Below are 24,746 nucleotides of genomic sequence, written 5' to 3'. Positions count from 1 at the left end.
CTTTTAACTCCACTGATTGTAAAGATTTTATGCTGCTGATTATAGATGTTTTTCTTTCAGATTTTTCCTCCAGTAACTATTAATTCCCACGGTCCCTGAACGCAGCGCGGCTCATAGCTGATCTTTGTGCGAAGCGGAGCAGCAGCGGAGAACAGGCTCAGTCCGAACAGAGGAACACAGAGGAGAACAGCGTCTCTGGAGGCCAGAAAACCATCTCTACAGCGATTACACAGCCACAGCGACGACCCTAACATGGTAAGAAGATGTTTTAAAGGCCAGAAGGGAGTTTAGTGTCGCTGTTTTCTGACGGATTTAGCTAAAAGCTAACTGGCTAGTGCTAAACGGTTAGCGAACTGTTTTCCTGACTCATTATCGACGCTAAGGCTGCCATTTTACACCAGGTACTGTCTGTCCTGGCCGCTGCTTTTACCTCAGGGGAGACGGTATCTATCTACAAATAAATACCAGAAACACTCATGTTTATCTGAGTGGTTAATATGTGGAAACTCACGGCGTTCCGTGTCTAAAAGCACGTCCACCCTGCGGCTAGGCTGCCGAGCTAAGAGGCTAATAGGAAGCAGCTAATGAGACTTAGCAGCAGTGTTGCGTAGCTGGGTCAAACTCCGACCTAAACCCCCGCTAAAGCGTAATCCCAACTTTTAATTGGTTAAATATAAACTGTGTAGCTCCAGAGTTTATTTCCTGTGACTCGTCGTGTCGGGGGAACCTGACTTTAACACAGCCAGACCCTGAAGGGAAGCTGTCGGCCCGCCTGCGCTCTTTCAGGATCCTGGAGATCCTGGAAAAGCTTGAAATCCAAAACCTGACAGACGGGAGATGTGGCGAGATAGTCTCCGAACCCCTGGCCTGGTTCTGCCCCACTGATCCCCGCTGATCTGGTTGGAAAAACAACAGAAAATCAACGGGGAGACAAATTATCCTGGAGGCCAGTTGGCACAGAAAGTGCTCTCGTGTTTTTTTCTTTAGTTTCTTTATTTATGATTCAACCTAAAATCTCAAAACTGCTTTTGAACATAAACTGATGCTCAAGTTTTTCTCTTCCTGTATTTGATTTAACTTGTAACGTGTTAAAGTGATAGAAAATCTAGACGACTAGAGTCACTGAGAATCTATTTTAACCTCAATGATCTGAAAGTTTTTTAATACTTTTATCTTAAAACATTAATTTAAAAAGCAATGTTTAGCTTTTAAATGATGCTAAGATGATGTGGTTAAAGATGAAGCATTTTATAAACAGAAATTCTGGGATAGTTAATCATTATCAAATTACATTTAAATAAGATCATTTTTAAAATAAAGTCATTCTTATGGTAAATGTACATTAGCATAATATTTTCTATCTGTATTAAATGTTGTCTTAGTGATTATAATAAATGTCAGTTATTTGACTCCTAATATTCTGTTTATTTAACCCTTGAGGTTTGGTCTTTAGGTTCCCAAATATTATATCTTGTAAAAGTGTAATAAAATAATTTTTTCTCTTTCTGTGCATTAAAACTCCAGACCTGTTCATAGATATAATGGTTTTTATATATTTAATATCTTGTTGGTGCCTTTTAACTTTTTATGCACCATGTTTGTTTAAGGTCAAAATTATGCCATATAAAATATAAATTATTATTTCCCAGAATGGATATTAATGTGAAATATTTCTATATGGCTGTTAGAGCCTGAAAATAACATTGATTTTGAGACTTTATTATATGTTTTTGGAGCTTTTTGGCAGTTGAAAGAAAAAAAAAAGCATTTTATTTTTAGGTCCCAGAATAGTACATGTTGTACAATTGTAATAAAATTTCAACATTTACTTTGTTGCATTTTTACTCAACAGTGTAGTTTAGTTCTACAATTTAGGAAAAACTAGATTTAATATTTAACGGAAAGCAAATTGTCTGCAGGTTAATTTCTTTGTGCAACAAATAAATAAAATTTTTGCAGATACATTCTTGAATTCTATTCATAAATTTGGATATTTTTTATTTATTTTACCCCTCCAGGGGGTCTTTTGTGGCTCTACTGTCCCTTAAATGACAGCAAGAGGAAAACATGTTCATGTTCACACTGCAGCGCTCCAGTTTCTGTTTGTTAGCCTTTAACATCCTGGTGTAATAAAATGATTAAATCTCACATTTAGATCTGTATTTGGTCATTTAAACAACGTTTCTGTTTTTCCTGAGTGGATCAGTCGACTCTTGTGGAAACGACAGACTGTGTCCAGTAATCAAAGATAAACTCTCCGGCTGATCAATAATATTGATCGTGCTCATATTACCACATTTCCTCAGACTTTACCAGATGATTGGAAATTATTTTGGAGTCATCGCCCATCAAAACGAACTGAGACAGTGAATGTACAGGAGCTGGTGATGATGAGGCCAGATGTGAAATATTCACCGTTTCAGGATAAAGTTAGTAATTTAACACCAAAACACAACAAACCATGTTAATTTAAACTGAAGTTATAGTTTAAAACTAAATATCCTAAAGACTCTTTGATAATTAAAAGTCCATGAAGTTTGTCACCTGAAAGTTTTATATTTATTCATGTTTTGTCTCGATTGTAGAGAAACTGTAAAATAATCTGTAGTTTCAGATGTCATAAGTTCCTATTTTTAAAGTTAAAAAGGTTCTTCTGGCAAAGAAAAACAGGAATCAGGTTTTCATCATGGCTGGTTAAAATAATAGAATTTCTGTTAAAATAAATCAGAGGATTTTTAAAAGCTGAGCAGCAGTGATGATGACAGGAGGCTCGGTGGGCGGAGTCAGCGTTCCTCTCGTTATCGCCGGGTCAGTCGTCCTCAGGCTGGGATTGGTTGTGATGTGAACTCACCAGGAGTCACTGCGGCTTGTTTCCATCCCTCCTGTTTGGGTCGGCTCACCGTTTGGATCCAGTTGTGACTCCGGATCCAGTTGTGACTCCGGATCCAGTTGTGACTCCGGATCCGGCTGTGACTCCGGATCCAGCGCCTCGTTTCCACATCTGTAACTTCTGCTGAAATCAACCTGCAAACATGAGTAAATATTTAGAGTGGAATTGATTTAACGTTGGGTTGGTGGATTGTTGAGCTGCAGAAGGTTTTTCCAGGAATCGTTTCCCTCCTGGAATGATGTGGATTTTTCCTGAGTGGGAAAAAGTTTGTTTTTATCTTTGCTGACAGTCGAACCTTCTGGGTTGAGTTTTGACTGACTGGTTCATTCTTACTCTCTCATTTAATCGGACTGTGTTGGTTCTGATGCCGATCGTTTATATCTCCTCTCTGAACTGATTGGTGCGTCTGAACGCCTGTAGGAGGTTTCATCAGAGGTGTTTATACTCAGAGGAAACATGCAGAGTGCTGCGGTGCAACACTCCTCTGGATCCATCAGACGACTCATTCAGAACCGGGTCCAACACTTTGGTTCAGAACCGCTGGGTTTACCTGCAGCTGATCTGGAGGCAGAAAGATTTTCAGTCAGTGATTAGAAACCTGGAAGACATTTTAAATAAACAAACTAAACAAAATGAAAACATTCTCTGGAAGCAAAACAGCATGAAAACTTTTATCATCCAGTTTCTGGTAGAAAACTAAATCTTTCAAAAGGAAATTATTAATTTATCATGTGATTATTTTAAAGAATAATAAAGTTAATATAAAATAAAACAGAACTGAAACCATTAATAAAATAACTTATAATTTCTCTGTAAACAAAATTTGATGAGAAAGGAAATTAGAGTTTATTTTAGTTTAAACTGACAGATTTGCTTTAGAGGCTCCGGTTCTGTTTCACCTGAGAAACCGGGCCAGTGGATCAGAACCTGTTGATCTTTAGAGTTTGGATGAGCTGCAGGTTTAAATTTATAATTTAAAATCTAATATTGTTCCTTTTTATGTAACAGGATAAAGTTTCCAACATTTTGTAGGAAGAAACGGCAGTAAAACGTTTAACCTGACAAAACTGTTGAATCAGAGAAAAATCAGCAAAATGTTTATTTATTGCTGATAAAGTTTTGATTTTATTTTTACCAACAATCCAACCAAAACTTTATTAATTAACTCCAACAAAATAAAAGTTTTCAATCATTTCTACTTAAACAAAACATTTTATTATATTTTAATATAAAATGAGCTGCCATCCTGTTACTGTGGGTCAACACACAGAAACGGGTCGGAAACCATGGCAACCGACCATCCTGACTCTGTTTCCATCAGTTTTCTACTTATTGGAACAATTAAAGATGTAGTTTTATAGTTTATTTTTATAATTAAGGAGTTTCTGTTTGTTGCTTCCTGTCTGGTTTTCTCTGGACTGAAGCTTCTTAAAGTGATGTGAAAAACCGACCGTTTTATTCTGGAGTTTTATTTTGTTTATTCTAGAAAGTCGTTGTTGTTTTTGGAAACATTTCCTGAACTGCTCCAGTTTTATAGCTTCAAATTAAAATGTTTTCTGTTGTTTTTCTTTCTGTTTTGTTGCTTTTTCTCATTTTCCATCCAGTTTATTTATGGAGGGACTCCAGTAATAAATCAGACTGGTTGCATAATAAAACGCCTCCCAGTGTTCCCAGTGTTCCCAGTGTTCCCAGTGTGCTATAAATAGAATCCACCCTCTGCATGGCTGCATGTTGACTTCCTCTGGATGTCCCTCACATCTTGCCGTAGTCGATGAGCGTTTTGGTTCTGACTCGGCTCAGGTTTGACTCACATGGCAGCAGCACTGGGTCACTGTCTGGGCTTCCAGCAGAACCAGAACCAGTACTTCAGCTTTGTCCTGATGGCCGATCAGAACCTGGTCCGATCGGGGCCCGGTCCGATCAGAACCTGGTCCCATTAGGGCCCGGTCCGATCGGGGCCCGATCCGATCAGAACCTGGTCCCATCGGGGCCCGGTCCGATCAGAACCTGGTCCGATCGGGGCCTGATCCGATCAGAACCTGGTCTGATCGGACCTGTCCTGCTCCGGTTCGGTCCGGTTCCAGCTGCAGACTGCAGGTCTCCTCCTCCAGGTGAGAGCAGTTTGCTGCCAGGAAGTGAAGGACAGGAAGTGGACTAATCTGTGTTTATCCGGGCCACGTCAGAACCAGCAGAGTAAATCCGTCTGCTTCCCCCCCAGGTCACCTGGTGAAGGCCGGGTCCAGGCGGAGGACAGCGCCACCCAGAGGGGCACTGCATCCCGTCGCCCAGCTCCGCTGCAGCCGCCAGATGGACTGCCGGCTCTGAGCGCGCAGCGAGTCAGGACCCAATCAGCCGCGGAGAGGAGCCAGGAGGGAGCAGGACCGGGTCGGGAGAGGCGAGGCCAGGGGAGCCAGCATGTCGTCCAACCGGACCCAGAACCCCCACGGACTGAAACAGATCGGCCTGGACCAGATATGGGACGACCTGCGGTCCGGCATCCAGCAGGTCTACACGCGGCAGAGCATGGCCAAGTCGCGCTACATGGAGCTCTACACGTATCCTCCGTCACAGCTGGAGGTCCGGCTCGCTGACCGGCGCCGCCGACCCGGCTTCACACGGCTCGGGTCCAAAATCAACACTCAGGATTTTAAAAACCTATTTAATGCTGATGGTTTATTTCTACAAGGAAGAAAAATATAAAATGATGAAAATAAAACTGGAACAGGAGAAATAAAGCATAAATTATTGATCTAAATCAATTAATAAATTATTATTTTCCCAACTGAAAGTTAAAAATAGTTGATACAAATTATACAAATGAATGTTTTCCATCTTCTCCAAGTTGCTCTTTTATTTCTACAGCAACTCATTAAAATTTAGATCGATTGTTTTTAGTATAAAAATGCTAAATTAATCTTTTCACTGACAAACAAACTTTAGAAAAACAGATTTTAAACTGTTTGGTTTGTTGTGAATCAGAAATTGATCCAGAATCAGATTTTTCATGTCTGAAAAAACCTGGTGCTGCTGCCACATCAGAATCTCTAGAACCGTCTGATGAATGAACAGTTTTTACCTCCAGGTGTTTATTTGATCTTTCTGAACATAACGTGTTTCCTGCATGTTTTCTCTGAATGGTTCAGGAAACCAAACAGATCGCTTTGAAACTTTGGTCTTTATTTTGCTTCCCTACGACTCTCTGGTTTCCTTTGACTTTATTTGGATGTTTTTTTTCTGGTCGTCGCTCTTTGAGGAATTTTCTGCTCCGGCTTCAGACAGAAACTTTCCCTGAGTCCTGAGCTGAAAGGATTTATTTGTGAGAGTTCTGGCTGACTGTCATCTGGTCCGGTGGGTCCGGTTCCTTAACGCGTGGCGTCCAGACATGTCTATAACTACTGCACCAGCGTCCACCAGTCCAGCCAGGCCCGGGGCTCCGTCCCTCCAGCCAAACCCTCCAAGAAGTCCACCACTCCGGGCGGGGCGCAGTTCGTCGGCCTGGAACTCTACAAGCGGCTCAAGGAGTTTCTGAAGAACTACCTGACCAGCCTGCTGAAGGTCAGTCCTCGTCCGGACACCCCGCCCCGCCGCGGCGACCCCTGACCCTGTCCCTGACCCTGTCCCTGTCCCTGTCCGCAGGACGGCGAGGACCTGATGGACGAGTGCGTTCTGAAGTTCTACACGCAGCAGTGGGAGGACTACCGCTTCTCCAGCAAGGTCCTGAACGGGATCTGCGCCTACCTCAACCGCCACTGGGTCCGGCGGGAGTGTGACGAGGGGCGGAAAGGCATCTACGAGATCTACTCTGTGAGTCGGACCACTTCCTGTCTGCTTCCTGCTCACGTCTCCGCGCCGATACGCCATCTGAGATATTCAATCAGGAAACGGATTTTTAAAGATTTCATGTGGAAAATGTTTGAAATGTGAGAATCTGAGCGACTTCCTGTGTTTCCTGCAGCTGGCTCTGGTCACCTGGAGGGAGTGTTTATTCCGACCTCTAAACAAGCAGGTGTGTTTACGTTCCCTCCCAGCTGCTGGGCATGAAAACTGAAGCAAACAGAGTGTGTGTGTGTGTGTGTTTACTCTGCTGGTCGCCACGCTGCAGGTGACGAACGCGGTCCTGAAGCTGATCGAGAGGGAGAGGAACGGCGAGACCATCAACACCCGGCTGATCAGCGGCGTCGTCCAGTCCTACGGTAGGTCCTTGAACGCACCACGGCCTGTCAGACCTTCAGGTAGAACAGATGGTTCCTCCTCCACCAATCAGGCTGCAGCTCATTACAGTTAATAAAGTTTGTGGTTCAGCAGCGTAGCTACAGAGATGGTTCAGGATAATCCAAGCTTTGTTATAAAACAATAAAAGATGTAACGTCCACCGCTGGTTATTTATTTATAATGTAGCAAAAGGAAGGCAGCAGGATTTACATTTAGAGGAGAAAATGATTCTGAATTGGAGGTTTTTGACTGAAATCTGATCTGTGAAGGAGAAACTGAAAATAAAAAATAATGAATAAATGTTAAAGATAAAAAAGTATTTTTGTTGCAGTTTCTAGAACAGAGCAGTGGAGAAACACTGCAGTTAACACAATATAGCAATTTAAACAGTGGAAAATGTGCAAAAGCTTGAAGTTTGTAAGAAATTAAGAGTTGAAGCTGCATTTTGTTACATTTATTAAAAATATTTGTTAAATTGTTGCATATCGTTTGATTCAGATAATCTGTGGAAAAGTGGAGCTGCTCTGCCTTCTGCCTGCGCTAACTAGAAACAACCAATCAGAGCCTGGAGGCGGGGCTTAGCGGTGTCAATCACCCTGCTACACTAGCTAGCAGAATGCTAAGGCTAGTTAGCATAGCCACCAGTGACGACAGATAAACAGTTTTTCTGTAACTGAGTTGTTTCTCTGCCATCAGTAGTTTGAGCAGCGCGTACATGAGCTTGATTAGCAGCAGTTAGACCCGCCTCCTGCCCCTGATTAGTTGGTTTTGGTCGGGAATCGTTCATTTCTGTGGATCTTTCCACAGATTATTTGCCTCAGAACAAATGAATGTAAAACCATATTTTTAAATAAAAATGTCGTACTGTCGCTTTAAGTGTGTTCTGGTTCTGATCCAGTGGAGCTGGGCCTGAACGAGGAGGACGCCTTCGCCAAGGGACCCACGCTGTCCGTCTACAAGGAATACTTCGAGTGCCAGTTCCTGACCGACACGGAGCGTTTCTACACGCGCGAGAGCACCGAGTTCCTGCAGCAGAACCCGGTCACCGAGTACATGAAGAAGGTAAGCGGCCGCCGCGGGCCCCGCCACGCCACGCCCCGCCGTCCCGGTGCTGACCGGTTCTGACCCGCAGGCCGAGGCCCGGCTGCTGGAGGAGCAGCGCCGCGTCCAGGTCTACCTGCACGAGTCCACGCAGGACGAACTGGCCCGCAAGTGTGAGCAGGTTCTGATCGAGAAGCACCTGGAGATCTTCCACACCGAGTTCCAGAACCTGCTGGATGCCGACAAGAACGAAGGTAACCCGGGTTCTGCTCAGAGAGGCGGGGCGGCCGCCGGTTCTGAAGGGTTCTGCTGCTGTGTCCAGATCTGGGCCGGATGTACAACCTGGTGTCGCGGATCACGGACGGGCTGGGCGAACTCAAGAAGCTGCTGGAGACCCACATCCACAACCAGGGCCTGGCCGCCATCGAGAAGTGTGGCGAGGCGGCGCTCAACGTAAGGAGGCCCGGCCCGGTTCTGGTTCTGAGCTCCTCCGTCACACTGACGTGTTTCTGTCCCTCAGGACCCCAAAGTCTACGTCCAAACCACGCTGGACGTCCACAAGAAGTACAACGCGCTGGTCATGTCTGCCTTCAACAACGACGCCGGCTTCGTGGCCGCGCTCGACAAGGTACGGCCTAGTCAAAGCCCCAGCTCTCCCTGCATTGCTGCACTGGTTATGTTTGTGATGCTGGGACCAGAGGAGGGAACCGGCTACATCTACTGATGTATCTTAAAAGTTTTCTATTGTTTTGTTGTCATTTCCTCTCTTTAATGTTTTCCTGTTTTTCCCATTTTGAAAGAGAAATTTCCACATTTCCACCCAGAGAAGCAGAAAATGATTGGATTAAACATGTTTCAGTAGAAACTTTAGTCTGATGGTGGAACTGTTGGCAGAGCAGCAGAGGGGGAAGGTTTAGTGTGTAACACACCTCTCTCTCTGCAGGCCTGCGGTCGCTTCATCAACAACAACGCCGTCACCAGGATGGCCCAGTCCTCCAGCAAATCCCCCGAGCTGCTGGCCCGATACTGCGACTCCCTGCTGAAGAAGAGGTGTGTGTGTGTGTGTGTGTGTGTGTGTGTGTGTGTGTGTGAGAGAGAGACACAGGGTTGGATTATTGATTAATTTATCCATTAATTAAATTTCTTTTAAGTTTAATTTTTGAAAGATGTGTATTTTTCCACCAATACTCTCCTTGGGTTTGTGTGGTGATGTCAGGGCGGCCATCTTGTTTTTGGGCTTCTGTTTATTTAAACTTAAATTCAGATCAACTTTATGACAAAATATTAGGGACGTTCTATGATTTTATTTTAACTTGTTATAAGGTCAGAATAATACTGGAGTTCTGTTGTAATAATATGAAAATAAAGTTATAATAGAAGAATAAATAATTTTAATGAGGAAGGTTAGCATCTTGTGCAGTTTTATTTTAGCATCAGTTTTAGAAGTAAGATAATATTTAATGAAATTATTAATAAAATAGACATTTATTTTGAAGAACCAAACATGTCAGATTTGTTTCATTTAAAGGAGTTTTGTTCTTGTAATTTTCTGATGTTTTTCTGGAAAATGTTTGAAGCTTTAACACCAATATTATATATTAAAATAATAATAATAATAATAATAATAATAATAATAATAAAATCCACTTTTTGAAATATTTTCTGTTCTTTTTGAGAAAAAGTGAAAAATTTAGAAAAAAAATCTGATTTTGTTTCAGAAAGTCTTTTATTTTGAAGTCACATCTAGCAGCCCTAGTTTATCGTCCAGGTCAAAGGTCGTGACCTGATGCTCAAACTGTTTCCTATTTTCAGCTCCAAGAACCCGGAGGAGGCGGAGCTTGAAGACACGCTGAACCAAGTGGTGAGTTGGACGGATGGTCTGTCCAGACGGAGGTTCTGACCCGCCTCTTCCTCCTCATCATCATCATCTTCCTCCTCTTCCTCAGATGGTTGTGTTCAAGTACATCGAGGACAAAGACGTTTTCCAGAAGTTTTACGCCAAGATGCTGGCCAAGCGCCTGGTGCACCAGAACAGCGCCAGCGACGACGCCGAGGCCAGCATGATCTCCAAGCTGAAGGTGAGAGCCGACCGGACCGGACCGGACCGGACCCCAGACCCGCCTCCAGCTCACTCTGTGTGTGTGTGTGTGTGTGTGTTTGCAGCAAGCCTGTGGCTTTGAATACACGTCCAAGCTGCAGCGGATGTTCCAGGACATCGGCGTCAGCAAAGACCTGAACGAACAGTTCAAGAAGCACCTCAGCAACTCCGAGCCGCTGGACCGTAAGCCTGCCGTTACCACGGTGACCACGGTATCCATGGTGACGAGGTCTCTCAGCCTCCTGTGTCTCCTGTGTTTCAGTGGACTTCAGCATCCAGGTGCTGAGCTCCGGGTCCTGGCCGTTCCAGCAGTCCTGCACCTTCGCTCTGCCCTCAGAGGTAAACAGGAAGTCCCGCCCTCTCCTCCTCTCCCTCCCAGCACCTTCATCTCCATGGTAACGGTGTGGCATTTGTGTGTCTGCAGCTGGAGCGGAGCTACCAGCGCTTCACGGCGTTCTACGCCAGCAGGCACAGCGGCAGGAAGCTCACCTGGCTCTACCACCTGTCCAAAGGAGAGCTGGTCACCAACTGCTTCAAGAACAGGTAGGCTGGACCGGACCGGACTGGACCGGACTGGACCGGACCGGACTGGACCGAACCGGACTGGACCGGACCGAACCGAACCGGACCGGACTGGACCGGACCGAACCGGACTGGACCGAACCGGACTGGACCGGACCGAACCGGACCGGACTGGACCGGACCGAACCGGACTGGACCGAACCGGACTGGACCGGACCGGACTGGACCGGACCGAACCGGATGCTTCCGACTTTTTATTAGCATCAGCACTGATCCAGGCTGCAGCCTGAGAGCCGTTAAGTTAAACTAGTTACAAAGATTTTAACGAGTTCAGAATCGTAATGGATTTATTTTTATTTTTGCTTCAATGAACTCGTTAGTTTTTAACGAGTCTCTAATTCTAACAAGAAAAAAAGATCCACCAGCTGGGAAACATCCACATGAATGTCTGCTACATTATAATGTTTCAGATTTAATATTGAATAAAATTATTGTTTTTAATCATGGAAAATTTTAATTGTTTGACTTTCTGCTCTTTTAACCCTTTAGATTCCAGTTTTAGCAGTAAAAATGTTTTGTTCTCCATCCAGATTCTTATTGATATTTCAGCCCAACAATGATTCTCATCAGATTTTTTAATGCAAAATAATGAAAAATATTTGATAAATATGCTTTAGGACATATTTCAGCTGCTGGAAAACAATAAGACATGAGAATGTGAAACAATAAAATGATTAAAAATTTAATGTCAAATCTGATCAAATCATATGAATCATAAAACACATCGGTGTTTCAGCCATGATTTTGTTCTTTTAAATAGTTTGGAGGAGGTTTTGCTGTGTTTGGTCCGGTGTGACCCGGTTCTGGTTCTGGTCGTAGGTACACCCTGCAGGCCTCCACCTTCCAGATGGCCATCCTGCTGCAGTACAACACAGAGGACAGCTACACGGTGCAGCAGCTGACCGACAGCACGCAGATCAAAACCGTAAGCAGACTCTGGAGAACCTCCAGCTGACGCTCTGGTTCTGGTTCTGACCCGGTTCTGTGCTTTCAGGACATCCTGGTTCAGGTTCTGCAGATCCTGTTAAAGTCCAAGCTGCTGGTGAGTCGAGCCGCCACAGGGGGGCGCCAAACGCAACCGCCTTCACGTAGAACAAACCGGGCCTCGGTTCTGGTCTCAGGTCCAAACTCTCCTCCGCAGGTTCTGGAGGACGAGAACGCCAACGTGGACGAGGTGGAGTTCAAACCGGACACGGTCATCAAGCTGTTCCTGGGATACAAGAAGTCCGTCTCTTTTATCCATCATTGGTTTATTATCTGTTATTGATTGGTTTATTATTTATTGATTTATTATCCGACACAAACTGAACAAAACAAGATAGTTGAACCAGTGTTTAGTCGCTGGTTGAGTTTTTGTGATTTAAAATACAGTAGAAATTATAAATATAATATTAACTCAATAATAAACTCTCAGATTTTGATTCTTTTAATCTGTTAGGATTAAATCTTTGATTTTGCTTTATCCTCGATTTATTCATGTAAACAAACGTTTCAAGTTCAGATGTTGTTTTAAAATTTTAGTGTAAATTTTTTATAGTTTTATATGTAAACGGACCAAACGTGGCTCTGAGCTGCACTTTGTAACTTTTATAGTTTTTACATAATTGTTCAAAATGTCGTGACGGATAATCTGAACAATGAAGCTGCTCTTCTTCCTCTCAGTGCTAACTGGAAGCAGCCAATCAGAGCCTGGAGGCAGGGCTTAACGCTGTCAATCACTTCTCCACCCTTTGCTCTGCTACGATGCAGTTAGCGTAGCCTGTCATGGATTCTAAGCTAGTTAGCATAACCACTGATGGTGGCAGTTAAACGGTTTTCTTGTAACAGTCAGCAGTGAGTACATGAGCATGATTGACAGCGCTAAAACCCTCCTGATAAAGTAAGAATCTGGTGACGGTTTTAATCAAAGTTCCTGCAGCTTTAAGTGAGTGAAACTCCCCTTTGGGTCGGTGCCGTTCCCGGCCCGGTTGCTCGGTTCTGACTGGTTCTGCCGGTTCTGTCCTGCAGCAAGAAGCTGAGGGTGAACATCAACGTGCCGATGAAGACGGAGCAGAAACAGGAGCAGGAGACGACCCACAAGAACATCGAGGAGGACCGGAAGCTCCTGATCCAGGTCAGCCGACCCGCCGGTTCCCCCTCCTGCCGGGCCGCGGGTCGGACCCGTCACAATAAAACGCTTTTTGTCCGCAGGCCGCCATAGTGAGGATCATGAAGATGAGGAAGGTTCTGAAGCACCAGCAGCTCCTGGCTGAAGTCCTGAACCAGCTGTCGTCCCGGTTCAAACCCAGAGTTCCCGTCATCAAGGTACCGCCGACCCGACCCGAGTTCTGACCCGGGAACGGGTTCTGGCCATCCAGTTCATCTATCAGAATCTGAACGTTTCCACTTTAACCCTGATTTAACGGGTTCTAAAATCCAGGAATGGACCCGTCTTGACCCAGTCCAGAAAGGAAAATCCAAACACTGCAGATTTAATCTGGATTAACGTTTATCTAACAATCATTTTTAATCATTGATTAATCCATTAATTGGATAAAAATGGCGTAGTTTTCTAACAGAAACAGAACTTTTATTTACCAACAAACATTTTTGTAATTTTAAAAAGTTTAATTAATAACTATGCAGATGTTTTTGTTGAATTAGTTTAAAACTGAATAATGTGAGTTTTAATCCTGGTTTGCTGACGGAGCGCTTTGTCTCCCCCTGGTGGCCAGAAATGCATCGACATCCTGATAGAGAAGGAGTACCTGGAGCGAGTGGACGGAGAGAAAGACACCTACAGCTACCTGGCCTGATCTCATCGCCGCGGCGACTCCCCTCACTTTGATTTTTATTTGTAACCTTTTTTTTTTTTTAAATTTGATGTCTGAGTAAATAACGTGTGGATCTGAGGGGCGGAGCCGCCCAACCATGTGACCGCACCGATAAACAGGAAGAGGAGGGTTTGTGCTGCGATGAAGGAAGAAATGCCCCTGCTGTCGAGGCTGGGAAACCCCGTGTACTCGCTCGCCCGTCCCATCGACTCGCCCTCATGTTGTAAATAACAGACTGTAAGAGGAATGAAACCCTTCTCTGCATAGTGCAAACGTTCATGAATTAGTCTGAGGAGCGCCGCCACACCCAAAGGTTCTGCATGCTACCACGGCGACCGCACGGCGAGCCGGGCCGCTGAGCGAGGATCGGACCGGCGCCGGCCGCAGGCAGGAGGCCGGATCCATTACTGAACGGTGGACATTTGTATAGTGTGGTTCATTTTCTAAATGTGTGATAAATAAAAACAAGGAAAGATTTCTCTAACGCCGCCTGCTGGAGAGTCTGTGGGTCAACCGGGTCAGAACCAGAACCAACCCAGAAATGTTCAGTTCCTCTGGTTTCAATCCCTTTCAGATGAGTGTTGCAGCTGGCTGAATGAAATTAAACAAGTTTGAGTGACCAACTGCAGATAGCCCCACTAACAGCTAAATTTAGACGTTTTTATTAAATCATCCCTTTTTGGAGGAACTACAGAATTAATCAGCAAAGTTAAACCGAGTCATCAGCCCACAATAAATATTTTAGGAGCGTAAAATATTACGGTTGTAATAAAATCGGACCATTTTCAACGTAACTTTCTCCAGTTCTAAACCGCTTCAACACCGTTACCTTGGCAACCAACCGAAGGAAACTGGATGAATGATGAACCTTAGAAAACTTTGAGGTTTGGAGCTAAATGTGTGTTGGTCAAATACTTGCAGATGTTGGACCGGTTCTGATCAGGACGGGTTCAAACATCCAGAACCAAATCTTACTCTAAACCCAAACGGACCGGAGCAGAAACAAACCAGAGAAGAAGAACCATTCAGAATATTTTTAATCTGCAGAATCCCAGTAAACGTTAAAAAAATCAGCACCGGCGTCAGAAGAAGAACCTGAAGTTTAACGGGTCGGGTTCTGTTCGGGACCCGACCCGGCTCAGCACCAGCGACGTGATTCTACAGGAGGAGCTTCGGACAGTTCTAGAGGAATGTTCTGGTCCGGTAGCATAGCATGCTGCGGTTCTGGTTGGACGTCCAGAACCTCCTGATCCGAAACAGAATCAAACCGTCCATGATCGGCAAAAAAAAAAAAAGATGTTGAAAAGGAAACCCTGGCATTGCTGTTGCTATGGTAACAGCCCCTCCCACACGTTGCTGCACACCGTCAGTCAGCTGGCTTAAAGAATCCATTGCCATGACAAATTTTGACCGTTTCATTTGCACAAAAACAGAAATCATAACAACAAAGGTTCTGATATTTGGTTCTGGTCCGTACCGGATCAGAACCAAACAGAACTTAAAGGTCCGGTTCCTCATCCCCTGAAGGATCAGAACCCAGATTAAAAAAACTAAAATTGAGCACCAGGTGACAGAACCGGGCCGGTTCTGATCCGTCACCAACAAACCGATCCCAGCTTCTCCAAACAGAATCATGATCAAACACAAACATGCACAGAACCACCAGGAGGTCCGGTCAGTGGTTCTGGATCAGCACCAGGTCCGGTTGACCCGACAGGAAGAAGTCTGCGGTTCTGTAGAACCCGGACTGAAGCACCATAAGAAGGTCCAGGTAGGGCAGAGTGGAGGAGGTTCTGGTTCTGGAGGTTTAGACCGGGTAGCACCAGAACCAGAACCAGGTTTGCTGGTGTGAAACGATCTGAGCACATTCCCAGTGTTCAGTCTGCGGTTCTGATCCGATAGTCTAACTGGATCAGAGCCGTTTGGTTTGGCAGTGTCGGGTCCGTCCGGGTCGTGAACAGAACCCTGGAGCTGCTGGTGGAGGAGTTTTGGTCCCGAGTGTCGACTTCTGGTTCCGGTTGGGTCCGAACAGCCGGACCGGCGAGGAGCGCTTGTTGACGGGAAATAAAATAAACAGAGAAAAAGTTTCCTGAAGAGAAGTTTGTTTCGTTTGGGTCTAAGGCGTTCGGGTCAGAACCGCAGGTCCGGTTCAGGCAATCTCCATCTCGCGCTCGATGCCGACGTACTTCAGGGCGTCGGCCTGGCTGTACCTGGAGGCGGAGACACGATGACATCATCAAAACGAGACGCCGATTTTAAAAATAAAGACAAAATAAATGAAACTCCAGTCACGGTTCCCAATGCAATCATGGGGCGTTCACTGAAATCACGTAAAAACATCGTTCACCAATCACAGCGACGGGAACGTCGGGATTTTCTAATCAATCAATAATCATCACTGATGCAGCCAGTGGGAATATTTACTTTTAACATAAATATGTATTTATTTTTAAACTTTATAAATGAAGTTATTTTTTCAGCAGTCGGTTCTGTAGAGCGGTTCTGGTACCACTGGACAGAGGAGAGTTTCGGCTTTCAATTTGAAACGTCGTACTGATCGTGTTGCTCTGTGCCTGCCGTCTTCAGAGTTTATTTATGTTTTCCCAGTTAGTTGCTTGATGTTGGAAGTGAGTTTTGTTGCAGGACTGAATCACGTTTCCTTTAGACAAACTTTTTCTCGCTACGTGAAGATCCGATATCCGTGTGTCGGTCGGTATAAATCCGTTTGGGCCGAAGTTCTGCTGACTGACCTGTAGTCAAAGAACAGCTCCTCTCCGGTCTGGATGGCTCTCTTGGCGAAGATCCCGATCCTGTGATCCCCGTTGACCATCATCACTGCAGAGAGCAAACCGAGTTACAGCAGAACCACCAACAGAACCCGTCCACTGCGGTTCCGACCGGCCTACCTTTTGCATAGCAGTTTGGGTTTACGGAGTGATTGGCGAAGCGGATCTTGTTGCCTTTCCTCGTGGCGTCGACAACAAAGTCTGGAGGAGGAAAGATGAAACCGGGTCACAGTCTGAGACGACCCGGTCGGTTCTGGCTGGTTCTGGTTGGTTCTGCCGGGTTCTTACCGTTGTTGAGGTTGAAGAGGAAGCTGCACATGTATTTATCGTAAACCTTCCCTCGGCGGTCGGCTTCGTCCTGAGAGATGATCTGCAGGAGACAGAAAGATGAAGATACCTGGACCAGAGTCCAAATCACTGAACACGACCCGTCCGCTCCAGAACCTTCTGCTGTCCTCAGCGACCTCTAGTGACCTTTGACCTCAACATGAGGGTCAGAGGTCATCATGGCTGATTGACCTAAAGGTCACAATGTAGATGTGGAAACCAGAAACTGGATGAATGAATGAATGAATGAATGAATGAACAGACTAACGGATGAATAAAACTTTCAGCAAACAGGAAGTGAATAACTCGGAGACAAAGTAAAAGTTTCTCGGTGCATCAGCATCGTTTCCCAGCCAGAACCAGAACTCAGAGTCCAGTCCAGGTTCAGGTTCTGGTTCTGGTTCTGCTGCAGGCCTCACCTCTCCACAGTACTCGGAGATGAACTCGTTCTTCTGGACCGGCTCCTTGATGAAGATTCCCCACCCGGCCACGTCGGACGGCGCCAGCAGCAGGTGCTGCGACCAGAACCACCGGTTAGGGTCCGATTACAGCCTCAGAAGGTTCTGCAGAACCGGGCCTCACCTTCTTGGCGCCGCGCTGGATGGAGCAGTTCTTGCAGGACACGTTCTTGCTGTCCCAGTGGTCGGCGGCGCCGCAGGTCAGGCACAGGTCCGGGTCGCACTCCCGCACCGCCAGGTAGCAGGGGCACTGCTTGGTGTTGCACTGGGCTTTGCACCGGCAACCCGGGAAGCGGTTCTGACCTGCGGAGACGGGACAACGGCTCAGTACCAGACCCAGCAGAACCGGGCCCGGCAGAACGGGGCGCGTGCTTACACTCGGAGCTGCACTGGCAGAACTTCTCGCAGAAGTTCTGCGCGGTGACGCAGGGGCAGGACGAGTCGCAGGGCTGCCGCGGATGGTCACACGGCTGGTAGTTGTACACGTGATTGGACGACCCGTCTGCGGCACAACACACACTCAGCGCTACGGGTTCTGTCTGGGTTCTGCTGCGGCCCGGCGGAGCGGTTCTGACCTTTCTTCAGCTGGATCTTCCTGCAGTGCGTGGCCCACAGCCGGTGCTTCCTCTTCTTCTTCCGGGGGGGCGTGTCCTCGTCCTCGGCCGGCGCCCGGGCGATGATGGCCGACTCTTTGACCCGGAACTCGTAAACCTGGACAGGAAACACGTCAGGGTCCGTTTGCTGCTCCGGTTCTGATGGACCGGAGCGGGTCGGGTTCACTCAAGTGAAGCCGCCTTCTTCAAATCTAACAGAATCTGTTTCAAATGTTTGTGCAGCAAAAGTTTTACAACTTTAAAGATTTTAATAAAGACGTATCCAGAGGTCAAAGGTCATCGACAAACCAAAACGTCCTGCTACACAAACGAAGCTGAGGGTCGCCTCACCTGTCTGCAGGTCTTGGTGCCGATGAGGCGGGCGATGGCGCAGAAGTTATCGTAGTACGTCCCGATCAGAACCCGGAAGAGGGACGCCTCGGCGCCGGTCCAGTCCACGGCTTCCGGGTCGCAGGTCAGCTTCATCTTCACCGGCGTCTGGCAGCGAGAGTTTCCCTCTGCAGACAGAACCAGGTTTACTGACAGCAACCCGACCAGCAACGCTCAGAGGAACGACGTCACTCGAACGCATCGCTGGCAGAACAAACTGAGTGGAAACAATTCAACTGATAAAACCAGAAAGTTCAAATGAAATTAATCTGATTAGAAACGAAACCAGAACCTGATTTTATTTTCATTTTTGTTTCTGTTTTACTGTTTTATGAAAGAATAAAGATCATTTATGTCTTAAATTTGTAAGAAACTGAAATCAGAACCGGATTCCTGCTAAAGAAATAAAACAAAGTTCAAAAGAAAAAAAAAATATTCAAAGTAGTTTCACAAAAAAAAATTATAGTGAAATAAATTCATAAATAAACTAAAGATTTTTTTTGATAAATCCTGAGAAAATATCTGGACATAAATAAATCTATAAATAAATGCAGTAATAAATAAAAGTCTGAAAGATGAATGTTAAATAAATAAAGTCCATCCTGATTCTGACCTGAGCTGCTGGTCGTCTCGTCCTTCTTGTCCTCGTCGTCCTTGTCGTTGTCTCGCTCGTCGTCCTTGCTCCCCTCGCGGTCGCTGTCCGTGTCTTTGGTTTCCGAGGAAACGGTGGGCGTTCCGGGCCGGCTGCTGCTGTTGGGCAGTCGCCCGCGGCGCCGACCCAAACTGCGTTTAGACGGCGTCTTGGCTCGCTCGGCGCCGGCCGGATATTCCCTCGCCATGCCGTCCTGAGAGCAGAGCGCCGTTTAATGGCCGCTCCTCTGACCTGACGGGGCTGAGGGGGCGGAGTCTCACCTGCACCAGGTACATGTAGCATTCGGCGCCACACGGCTTCGTGTTCACCAGGTTCTCCAGGTTCTTACGCTTGTAGGTGTTTGGCGTGGCGTGGAAAGCTGGGAGGGAGAGTTTGTTGTCATGGCAACTGCGTGTTGGTATGGGGGGCGGGGCTGAGGGCGTTTACTCACGGTGGAGGAAGCAGTCGTATTTGAAGCAGCGGCGGCAGAACAGCGTGTGGAAGGAGTGCAGACTCTGCTCCCGCTGGACGGAGCGAGCGTTTGGGCCGTCGATGTTCGGCGTGCATTCAGGAGGGAGAGCGCCGGGAAGCTGCTGCTCCGTCAGCTCCTTGTACCTGGAGGATCAGAAACATTAGAAACTGTCTGGATCTGCTGTCGTCATGACGACGACCCCAGGACACAACCCAGCCACTAACTTTTCCTTCAGCTCCTCGGTGGATCCTTTGTCAGGGAACATGGAGGAGATCGCTTCAAAGATCTTATCAGACGGGAACTTCTTGTTGGCGTCGCTGTTGCTCCGATCTGGGGACGACAAACACACACACACACACACACATACACACACACACACACACTTTGTCATGAAAATGACAGACAGAGAAAACAGAAACGCTGCAGCAGATAAACGCGTCTGATTGGCTGAAAGTTGCCGACTCGCCTTCGTTGCCAACATGTCTGTCGTTGCTGCCGTCCTCCGGCTGATCTTTGCCGTCACACGTCTCCATCTTCTCCACCTTGAAGTCCTGCTCTTCCTCCTCCTCGTCATCCTCGTTGTCGCTGTACTGAACCATGGAGTTGACCAACTCCACGAAGATCTCGTCGTTGATGAAGCCACATTCTGAAAAAACATAAAAACAACAGGAGAGAAAAACGTCAGAGACTCTGAATGAATGTGAACGCCAAGCGGACCAGAAACCGCTCCAGAACCAGGAGGTGGACTACAGGACAGGGTTCTGCTGAATGGAGAAAAGTTCTGGAACCCATTTACAGAGGACCAGATGAAGGTTCTGTAGAACCAGATGAAGGTTCTGTAGAACCAGATGAAGGTTCTGTAGAACCAGATGAAGGTTCTGTAGAACCAGATGAAGGTTCTGTAGAACCAGATGAAGGTTCTGCAGGACCAGATGAAGGTTCTGTAGAACCAGATGAAGGTTCTGTAGAACCAGATGAAGGTTCTGTAGAACCAGATGAAGGTTCTGTAGAACCAGATGAAGGTTCTGCAGGACCAGATGAAGGTTCTGCAGAACCAGATGAAGGTTCTGCAGAACCAGATGAAGGTTCTGCAGGACCAGATGAAGGTTCTGTAGAACCAGATGAAGGTTCTGCAGGACCAGATGAAGGTTCTGTAGAACCAGATGAAGGTTCTGTAGGACCAGATGAAGGTTCTGTAGAACCAGATGAAGGTTCTGCAGAACCAGATGAAGGTTCTGCAGAACCAGATGAAGGTTCTGCAGAACCAGATGAAGGTTCTGTAGAACCAGATGAAGGTTCTGTAGAACCAGCCGCTCACCTCGGTCTCCATGGACTTTGCCGTCGTAGTTCTTGATGAGTTCCTCTATGAAGGTTCCGTCCTGGTCCAGGATCTCGTCTCCCATGTAGGGGATGTTGTGCAGCACCGTCTCGTCCTCCACCTGAAGGAGAGCCAGAGTTACAGACGGCCCAGGAGGAAACGGCGCCGTGACGACGGGAAGCTGCTCGCACCATGAAGTTCTGCTGCAGCGGCGACCAGGAGTACATGACCGGAACCGAGGCCACGGCGTTCAGCGTCTTCAGGGGGATGACCTGCCGCGGGAACTCAGAGAACCCGCTCTCCACGGTGCACTGGGGGAGAGGAGAACGTCAGGGTCGTGGTCGGGTCAGCAGGGTCACAGTCAGGTCGTCAGGGTCACAGTCAGGTCGGCGCTCGCCGTCAGCAGGAAGCCTCACCTCTCTGGAGGCGCGCAGCGAGCTGACCGACGTCATGATGTGGACCGGCTGGATCCGCCTGGTCTTCCACTCCTGGTTCAGAGTGTCCGTCCGCTCCACGATCTTCTGGCGGTTGGAGTTGAACATGCTCTGCAGCAGAGGTGGTCATTAATGACCTGCCTGAATCCTTCTAGAGGTCAGAGGTCAGAGTGTGAACCCACCTTGACCTCGTCGGCCCGTCTGAAGCGTTTCTGCTGCCGGAGCCTCATGTACTCAGACTTCACCCTCCTCTTCCAGCAGGCTGGACCTTTGTCCGAACGCTTCCCTGTTAGCACCATGATCGCCCTGCACACACACACACACACACACACACTTCACATTTACTAAAGAGAGGACAAACAGGTGTTCACATGAGCTGTGAAAACATCTCGTCATATTAAAACCCCCAAATTCCTCTTCAAACCAAAGAACATCTCTTCAGTTTTTAACTTGGTTCAAAAGGGCAGAAGGATCTCCTGCAGCAGTCAGCACAGCAGCAAACATGAGGAGGCCTCTGACTGAAGAATGTTGCTGTATTAGTTTCAACAAAGACAATATCCCATATGAACCTGGATGAACCCATCAGATGTTGGATGAGATGCGAGTCGGTTCAGTTAAAGTCTGAATGTCAGCTGGTTGGTTTTGTGTTCAGATCGTCTTTAGCCCCTTCAGTTCATCTTATTCTGATTTTAATATTTTTATTTTATCTTGTTTTTATCTGCAGTACAGAACTTTGGGTCAACATATTGTTTTTTTTTTTTTTGTGCTTTATAAATAAAATGTACTGGAACGTCAGATTCCCATCAGCACCAAGTAAAGAACATCTGATGTTTTTCTAATCAGATGAAAACTGCAACATAAAGACGAGTTAAACATGAATTAAAGAAACTTCTGTTGATTCTTCACAAATGTTTGTAATGTGTTAGAATTTTATATGTGGAAAAACAAACTAAAAAAATAAAAATAAATCAAACGTGCTGCATTCAAGATTCTGAAAAGATGGGAGTTTTCAGTTTTGATTAATTAAACAGAATAAAATTATTTCTGGACAAAGTTTTATTCTGGTTCTGGAAAGTAAATTACATTCAGCCTTTATTTTCATTTCAAAAATAGACACATATAAACATGAAGTCTGTGTTTACAGGGCTTTAAAGCAGAAGGTTTCTCAGTTTTAGATTTACATTTAGCAGCTTGTTCCAATATCAGACACTCCGCACTAATGAGAAGTGTAGCAGGAAGTGTCGTCTTATTTCAGGACGTTTCCTGCCACGTGTTTCTGCAGGAACCACAGATCAACTGAAGAGTCGCTGCACAACATGAAACAGGTTCGTTTTATTTTCTATCATATTCCAAGAGCAGACTGTTGATTTTACAAATGTTAGCAGCTGATTAACTGAACTTTGACCCCAGAGACGTTGAAAAGGAGGATTCAGATGCAGACAGAAGAGGAGGAAGTTCAAACCATCTGTTCTGTCGGGGTCACATCCCCTACTCCAACATCTTCATAACAATACGACCAGATGGAGATTTAAAGTTCAGGATGTGGATTAGCAGCCTGGACGTTACTGTGGGATCTCATCTCTGCTGCCTGAATGGTGAGACACTCAGGAGTCTTCTGATTCGTTGCGATACTGACTGCTGCTGGAGATCCATTCTGCCCACAGCATCACAATCCTTATTTGGAACATTTGAGTTATGAGATTTTATTTTATTTTGGGATAAATATGTTTGAACTGAAAAAAGCAAAGTCACTCCAGAGTAAAGAGATCTGCAGAGGAAGGCAGGCGAGTCAAAGATGAACCTATAATATCTCAATATCTAACAATATTATAGCAACTACATGGTTCACAACATTGTGAAATTATACAGGAAGTAATTACCTAGTTACACTTAAATAATCACTTCAGTTAACAAATCAAACTGGACACATTCAGTTAACTTCTGAACCATTCATGATGTCACATCAAATGTTTACTGTGAATTTATAATTAATACATTCCTACTTCATTAAAAATATGTAAACAACAACCTGAATAAGGTGTTTCTAACCTCTAAAGAGCTTTAAAATGCTTAATGTTGATTAATTAAAATGTCAAAATCAAACTGTTCAGGAGGAACTGGTGACTTGATGTCATAAACTGGGTTTCTTTGGACAGGAAACTAATTTTACCAACGTGAATAATAATCTGCAATGATTAATATCTAGGGTTGAATCGGAATGTATGAAATTACAGTCAAAGCCAGTTATTAATTATTTCCCCTTAAGATAATTATTATGAACCGGGATTTTGATCGGTTTTTTAAAAATGGTTATTTACCAGCAGGTTAAAAGTGGCTGCTGACATGTTTTTACTGACATATGAATCGTCAGTACAGAGTTGATCAGCCTCACACTGATCAAAAGTAAAAAAATAAGGACTCATTTCTCACAGCTACAGTTGTGAGAAAGGACTCATTGTAGAGTTTGAAATAATTAAACTCTACACAGGAAATGTCTGACCGTCCCGTGAGGTGAAAAGTATCTAAAATTGAGCCAACCTGTCAGATAGTTTCAAGGTGAACTTTCCAAACAAAACCAGGAAGCTTTAGCCTGCAGATATCGTGCTCACTAACCTCTAAAAATATGGTTTCCTCTCTTTGCGAACAACTTAAAGAAGTTAAATACAGCAAAGTGAAGTTAAATCACAATGTTTATATATTTAACTGAACTCTGCAATGTACGTTTTTCTGGATAAATAATAAATACAAGGGTACGAATTTGTCTCGAACACCCCGGCGTGCTAACTAGCAGTTGGTCAGTTAACAAAGCACCAAGAACAACCTGGGCCGTTTGGACCTCATGAAACTCGGCGAAAACAAGCAAAACCAGCACTGACAGCTCCTCTCACCTGGACGACAGGCTCTGGCCTCATTCAGCGCAGTGATTCCGGGTAAACACGACGAACACTGGGAGAGCGGTTCTTTGTGTGGGAGCTTAGCCGAAGCGTTAGCTCCGCAGCTAGTTAGCAGTTAGCTCAGCAGGAGGCAGCGACTCTAAGCGCGACAGCCGGCTTTACAACACCGACCGTCCGTTAAACAGCAAAAGCTTCCGTTCCCACGCCTCAATGTGGACCTTTTGCGATAACACTGCTGCTTGTTTTGACGGACACTGCTGTCATTTAACTCCGTCTTTTCTGAAATTAAAGGGTTTATTTTCAATATTTCCGCCTCGACGCGGAGCAGGTTCAAACTGTTCACCGTCTTGCACTCGCCGCCCACTCCGGCTGCAGCAGATTCAAGAGGCGCCAAACGTTTCGACCAATCACTGAAGCCAATGTTTGGGTTTCAGAGTGTGGTGTCTTGTGATAGGCCATGGAAATCTACATTGTGTCCAATAGCAGTTTGAGATAAAACGGAGGTCCTGTAGCGGAGACATGCGGACAGGTTTCCTTTGTTCTCACATTTGTCAATGTAAAAATATTAATTCAGCTGAAAGTAGGCTGTTTGATAATCAAATCAACTACAATTTCTTAAAAAAAATCCATTATTATCTAAGTTATGTCGGTGGATTTCTACCCATTTGTGTTTAATTGCTATTATCCACAGATGAAAAGTAATTCTGTGCTTGTAAAAACTCATGGCGGCCTTTGAAATGCAGTGACTCTTCTTCCTCCTGCGCTCTGACAGCTCAGCTGGGAGCTTCAGCAGATGAAACAACGCCG

The 24,746-nt window shown here is 45.6% G+C and overlaps 2 protein-coding genes across 2 annotated transcripts; one reads left to right on the top strand and one right to left on the bottom strand.

The window, feature by feature from the left end:
- Nucleotides 1–99: 99 nt before the first annotated feature.
- On the top strand, nt 100–14,120 carry LOC122824392 (cullin-1). Its single transcript, XM_044105024.1, has 22 exons — nt 100–255; nt 5,109–5,445; nt 6,271–6,445; nt 6,527–6,694; nt 6,846–6,896; nt 6,993–7,083; nt 8,001–8,164; nt 8,235–8,397; nt 8,466–8,596; nt 8,664–8,771; nt 9,087–9,193; nt 9,956–10,004; nt 10,090–10,221; nt 10,307–10,424; nt 10,504–10,580; nt 10,666–10,784; nt 11,643–11,748; nt 11,818–11,865; nt 11,965–12,047; nt 12,831–12,936; nt 13,014–13,127; nt 13,538–14,120. Exons 2-22 carry the CDS (start codon nt 5,306–5,308, stop codon nt 13,616–13,618), a joined length of 2,331 nt encoding a protein of 776 aa, XP_043960959.1. The 5' UTR covers nt 100–255; nt 5,109–5,305; the 3' UTR covers nt 13,619–14,120.
- On the bottom strand, nt 13,664–24,339 carry ezh2 (enhancer of zeste 2 polycomb repressive complex 2 subunit). The gene is made up of 19 exons (XM_044105026.1): nt 23,934–24,339; nt 21,228–21,351; nt 21,028–21,156; nt 20,803–20,922; nt 20,612–20,732; nt 19,760–19,939; nt 19,518–19,623; nt 19,273–19,436; nt 19,103–19,200; nt 18,804–19,035; nt 18,152–18,318; nt 17,783–17,918; nt 17,584–17,709; nt 17,332–17,510; nt 17,169–17,264; nt 16,711–16,792; nt 16,543–16,623; nt 16,387–16,471; nt 13,664–15,846 (listed from the first exon to the last, which is right to left on the bottom strand). Exons 2-19 carry the CDS (start codon nt 21,342–21,344, stop codon nt 15,786–15,788), a joined length of 2,280 nt encoding a protein of 759 aa, XP_043960961.1. The 5' UTR covers nt 21,345–21,351; nt 23,934–24,339; the 3' UTR covers nt 13,664–15,785.
- Between the last annotated feature and the right edge of the window lie 407 nt (nt 24,340–24,746).

This window comes from Gambusia affinis, linkage group LG21, assembly GCF_019740435.1.
Source record: "Gambusia affinis linkage group LG21, SWU_Gaff_1.0, whole genome shotgun sequence".
NCBI lineage: Eukaryota > Metazoa > Chordata > Actinopteri > Cyprinodontiformes > Poeciliidae > Gambusia > Gambusia affinis.
This window is presented reverse-complemented; position numbering and strand designations above follow the sequence as displayed.

What these genes read in the sequence shown, in the direction of transcription:
- LOC122824392 (XM_044105024.1), top strand. Translation starts at nt 5,306, where the DNA reads ATGTCGTCCAACCGGACCCAGAACCCCCACGGACTGAAACAGATCGGC. An exon ending in TCACCGAGTACATGAAGAAG is followed by an intron (nt 8,165 to 8,234) that starts GTAAGCGGCCGC and finishes TCTGACCCGCAG; the next exon opens with GCCGAGGCCCGGCTGCTGGA. An exon ending in GGATGCCGACAAGAACGAAG is followed by an intron (nt 8,398 to 8,465) that starts GTAACCCGGGTT and finishes TGCTGTGTCCAG; the next exon opens with ATCTGGGCCGGATGTACAAC.
- ezh2 (XM_044105026.1), bottom strand. Translation starts at nt 21,344, where the DNA reads ATGGTGCTAACAGGGAAGCGTTCGGACAAAGGTCCAGCCTGCTGGAAG. An exon ending in GCTACATGTACCTGGTGCAG is followed by an intron (nt 19,036 to 19,102) that starts GTGAGACTCCGC and finishes CTCTGCTCTCAG; the next exon opens with GACGGCATGGCGAGGGAATA. An exon ending in CCTCTTCAACCTCAACAACG is followed by an intron (nt 16,624 to 16,710) that starts GTAAGAACCCGG and finishes TTCCTCCTCCAG; the next exon opens with ACTTTGTTGTCGACGCCACG.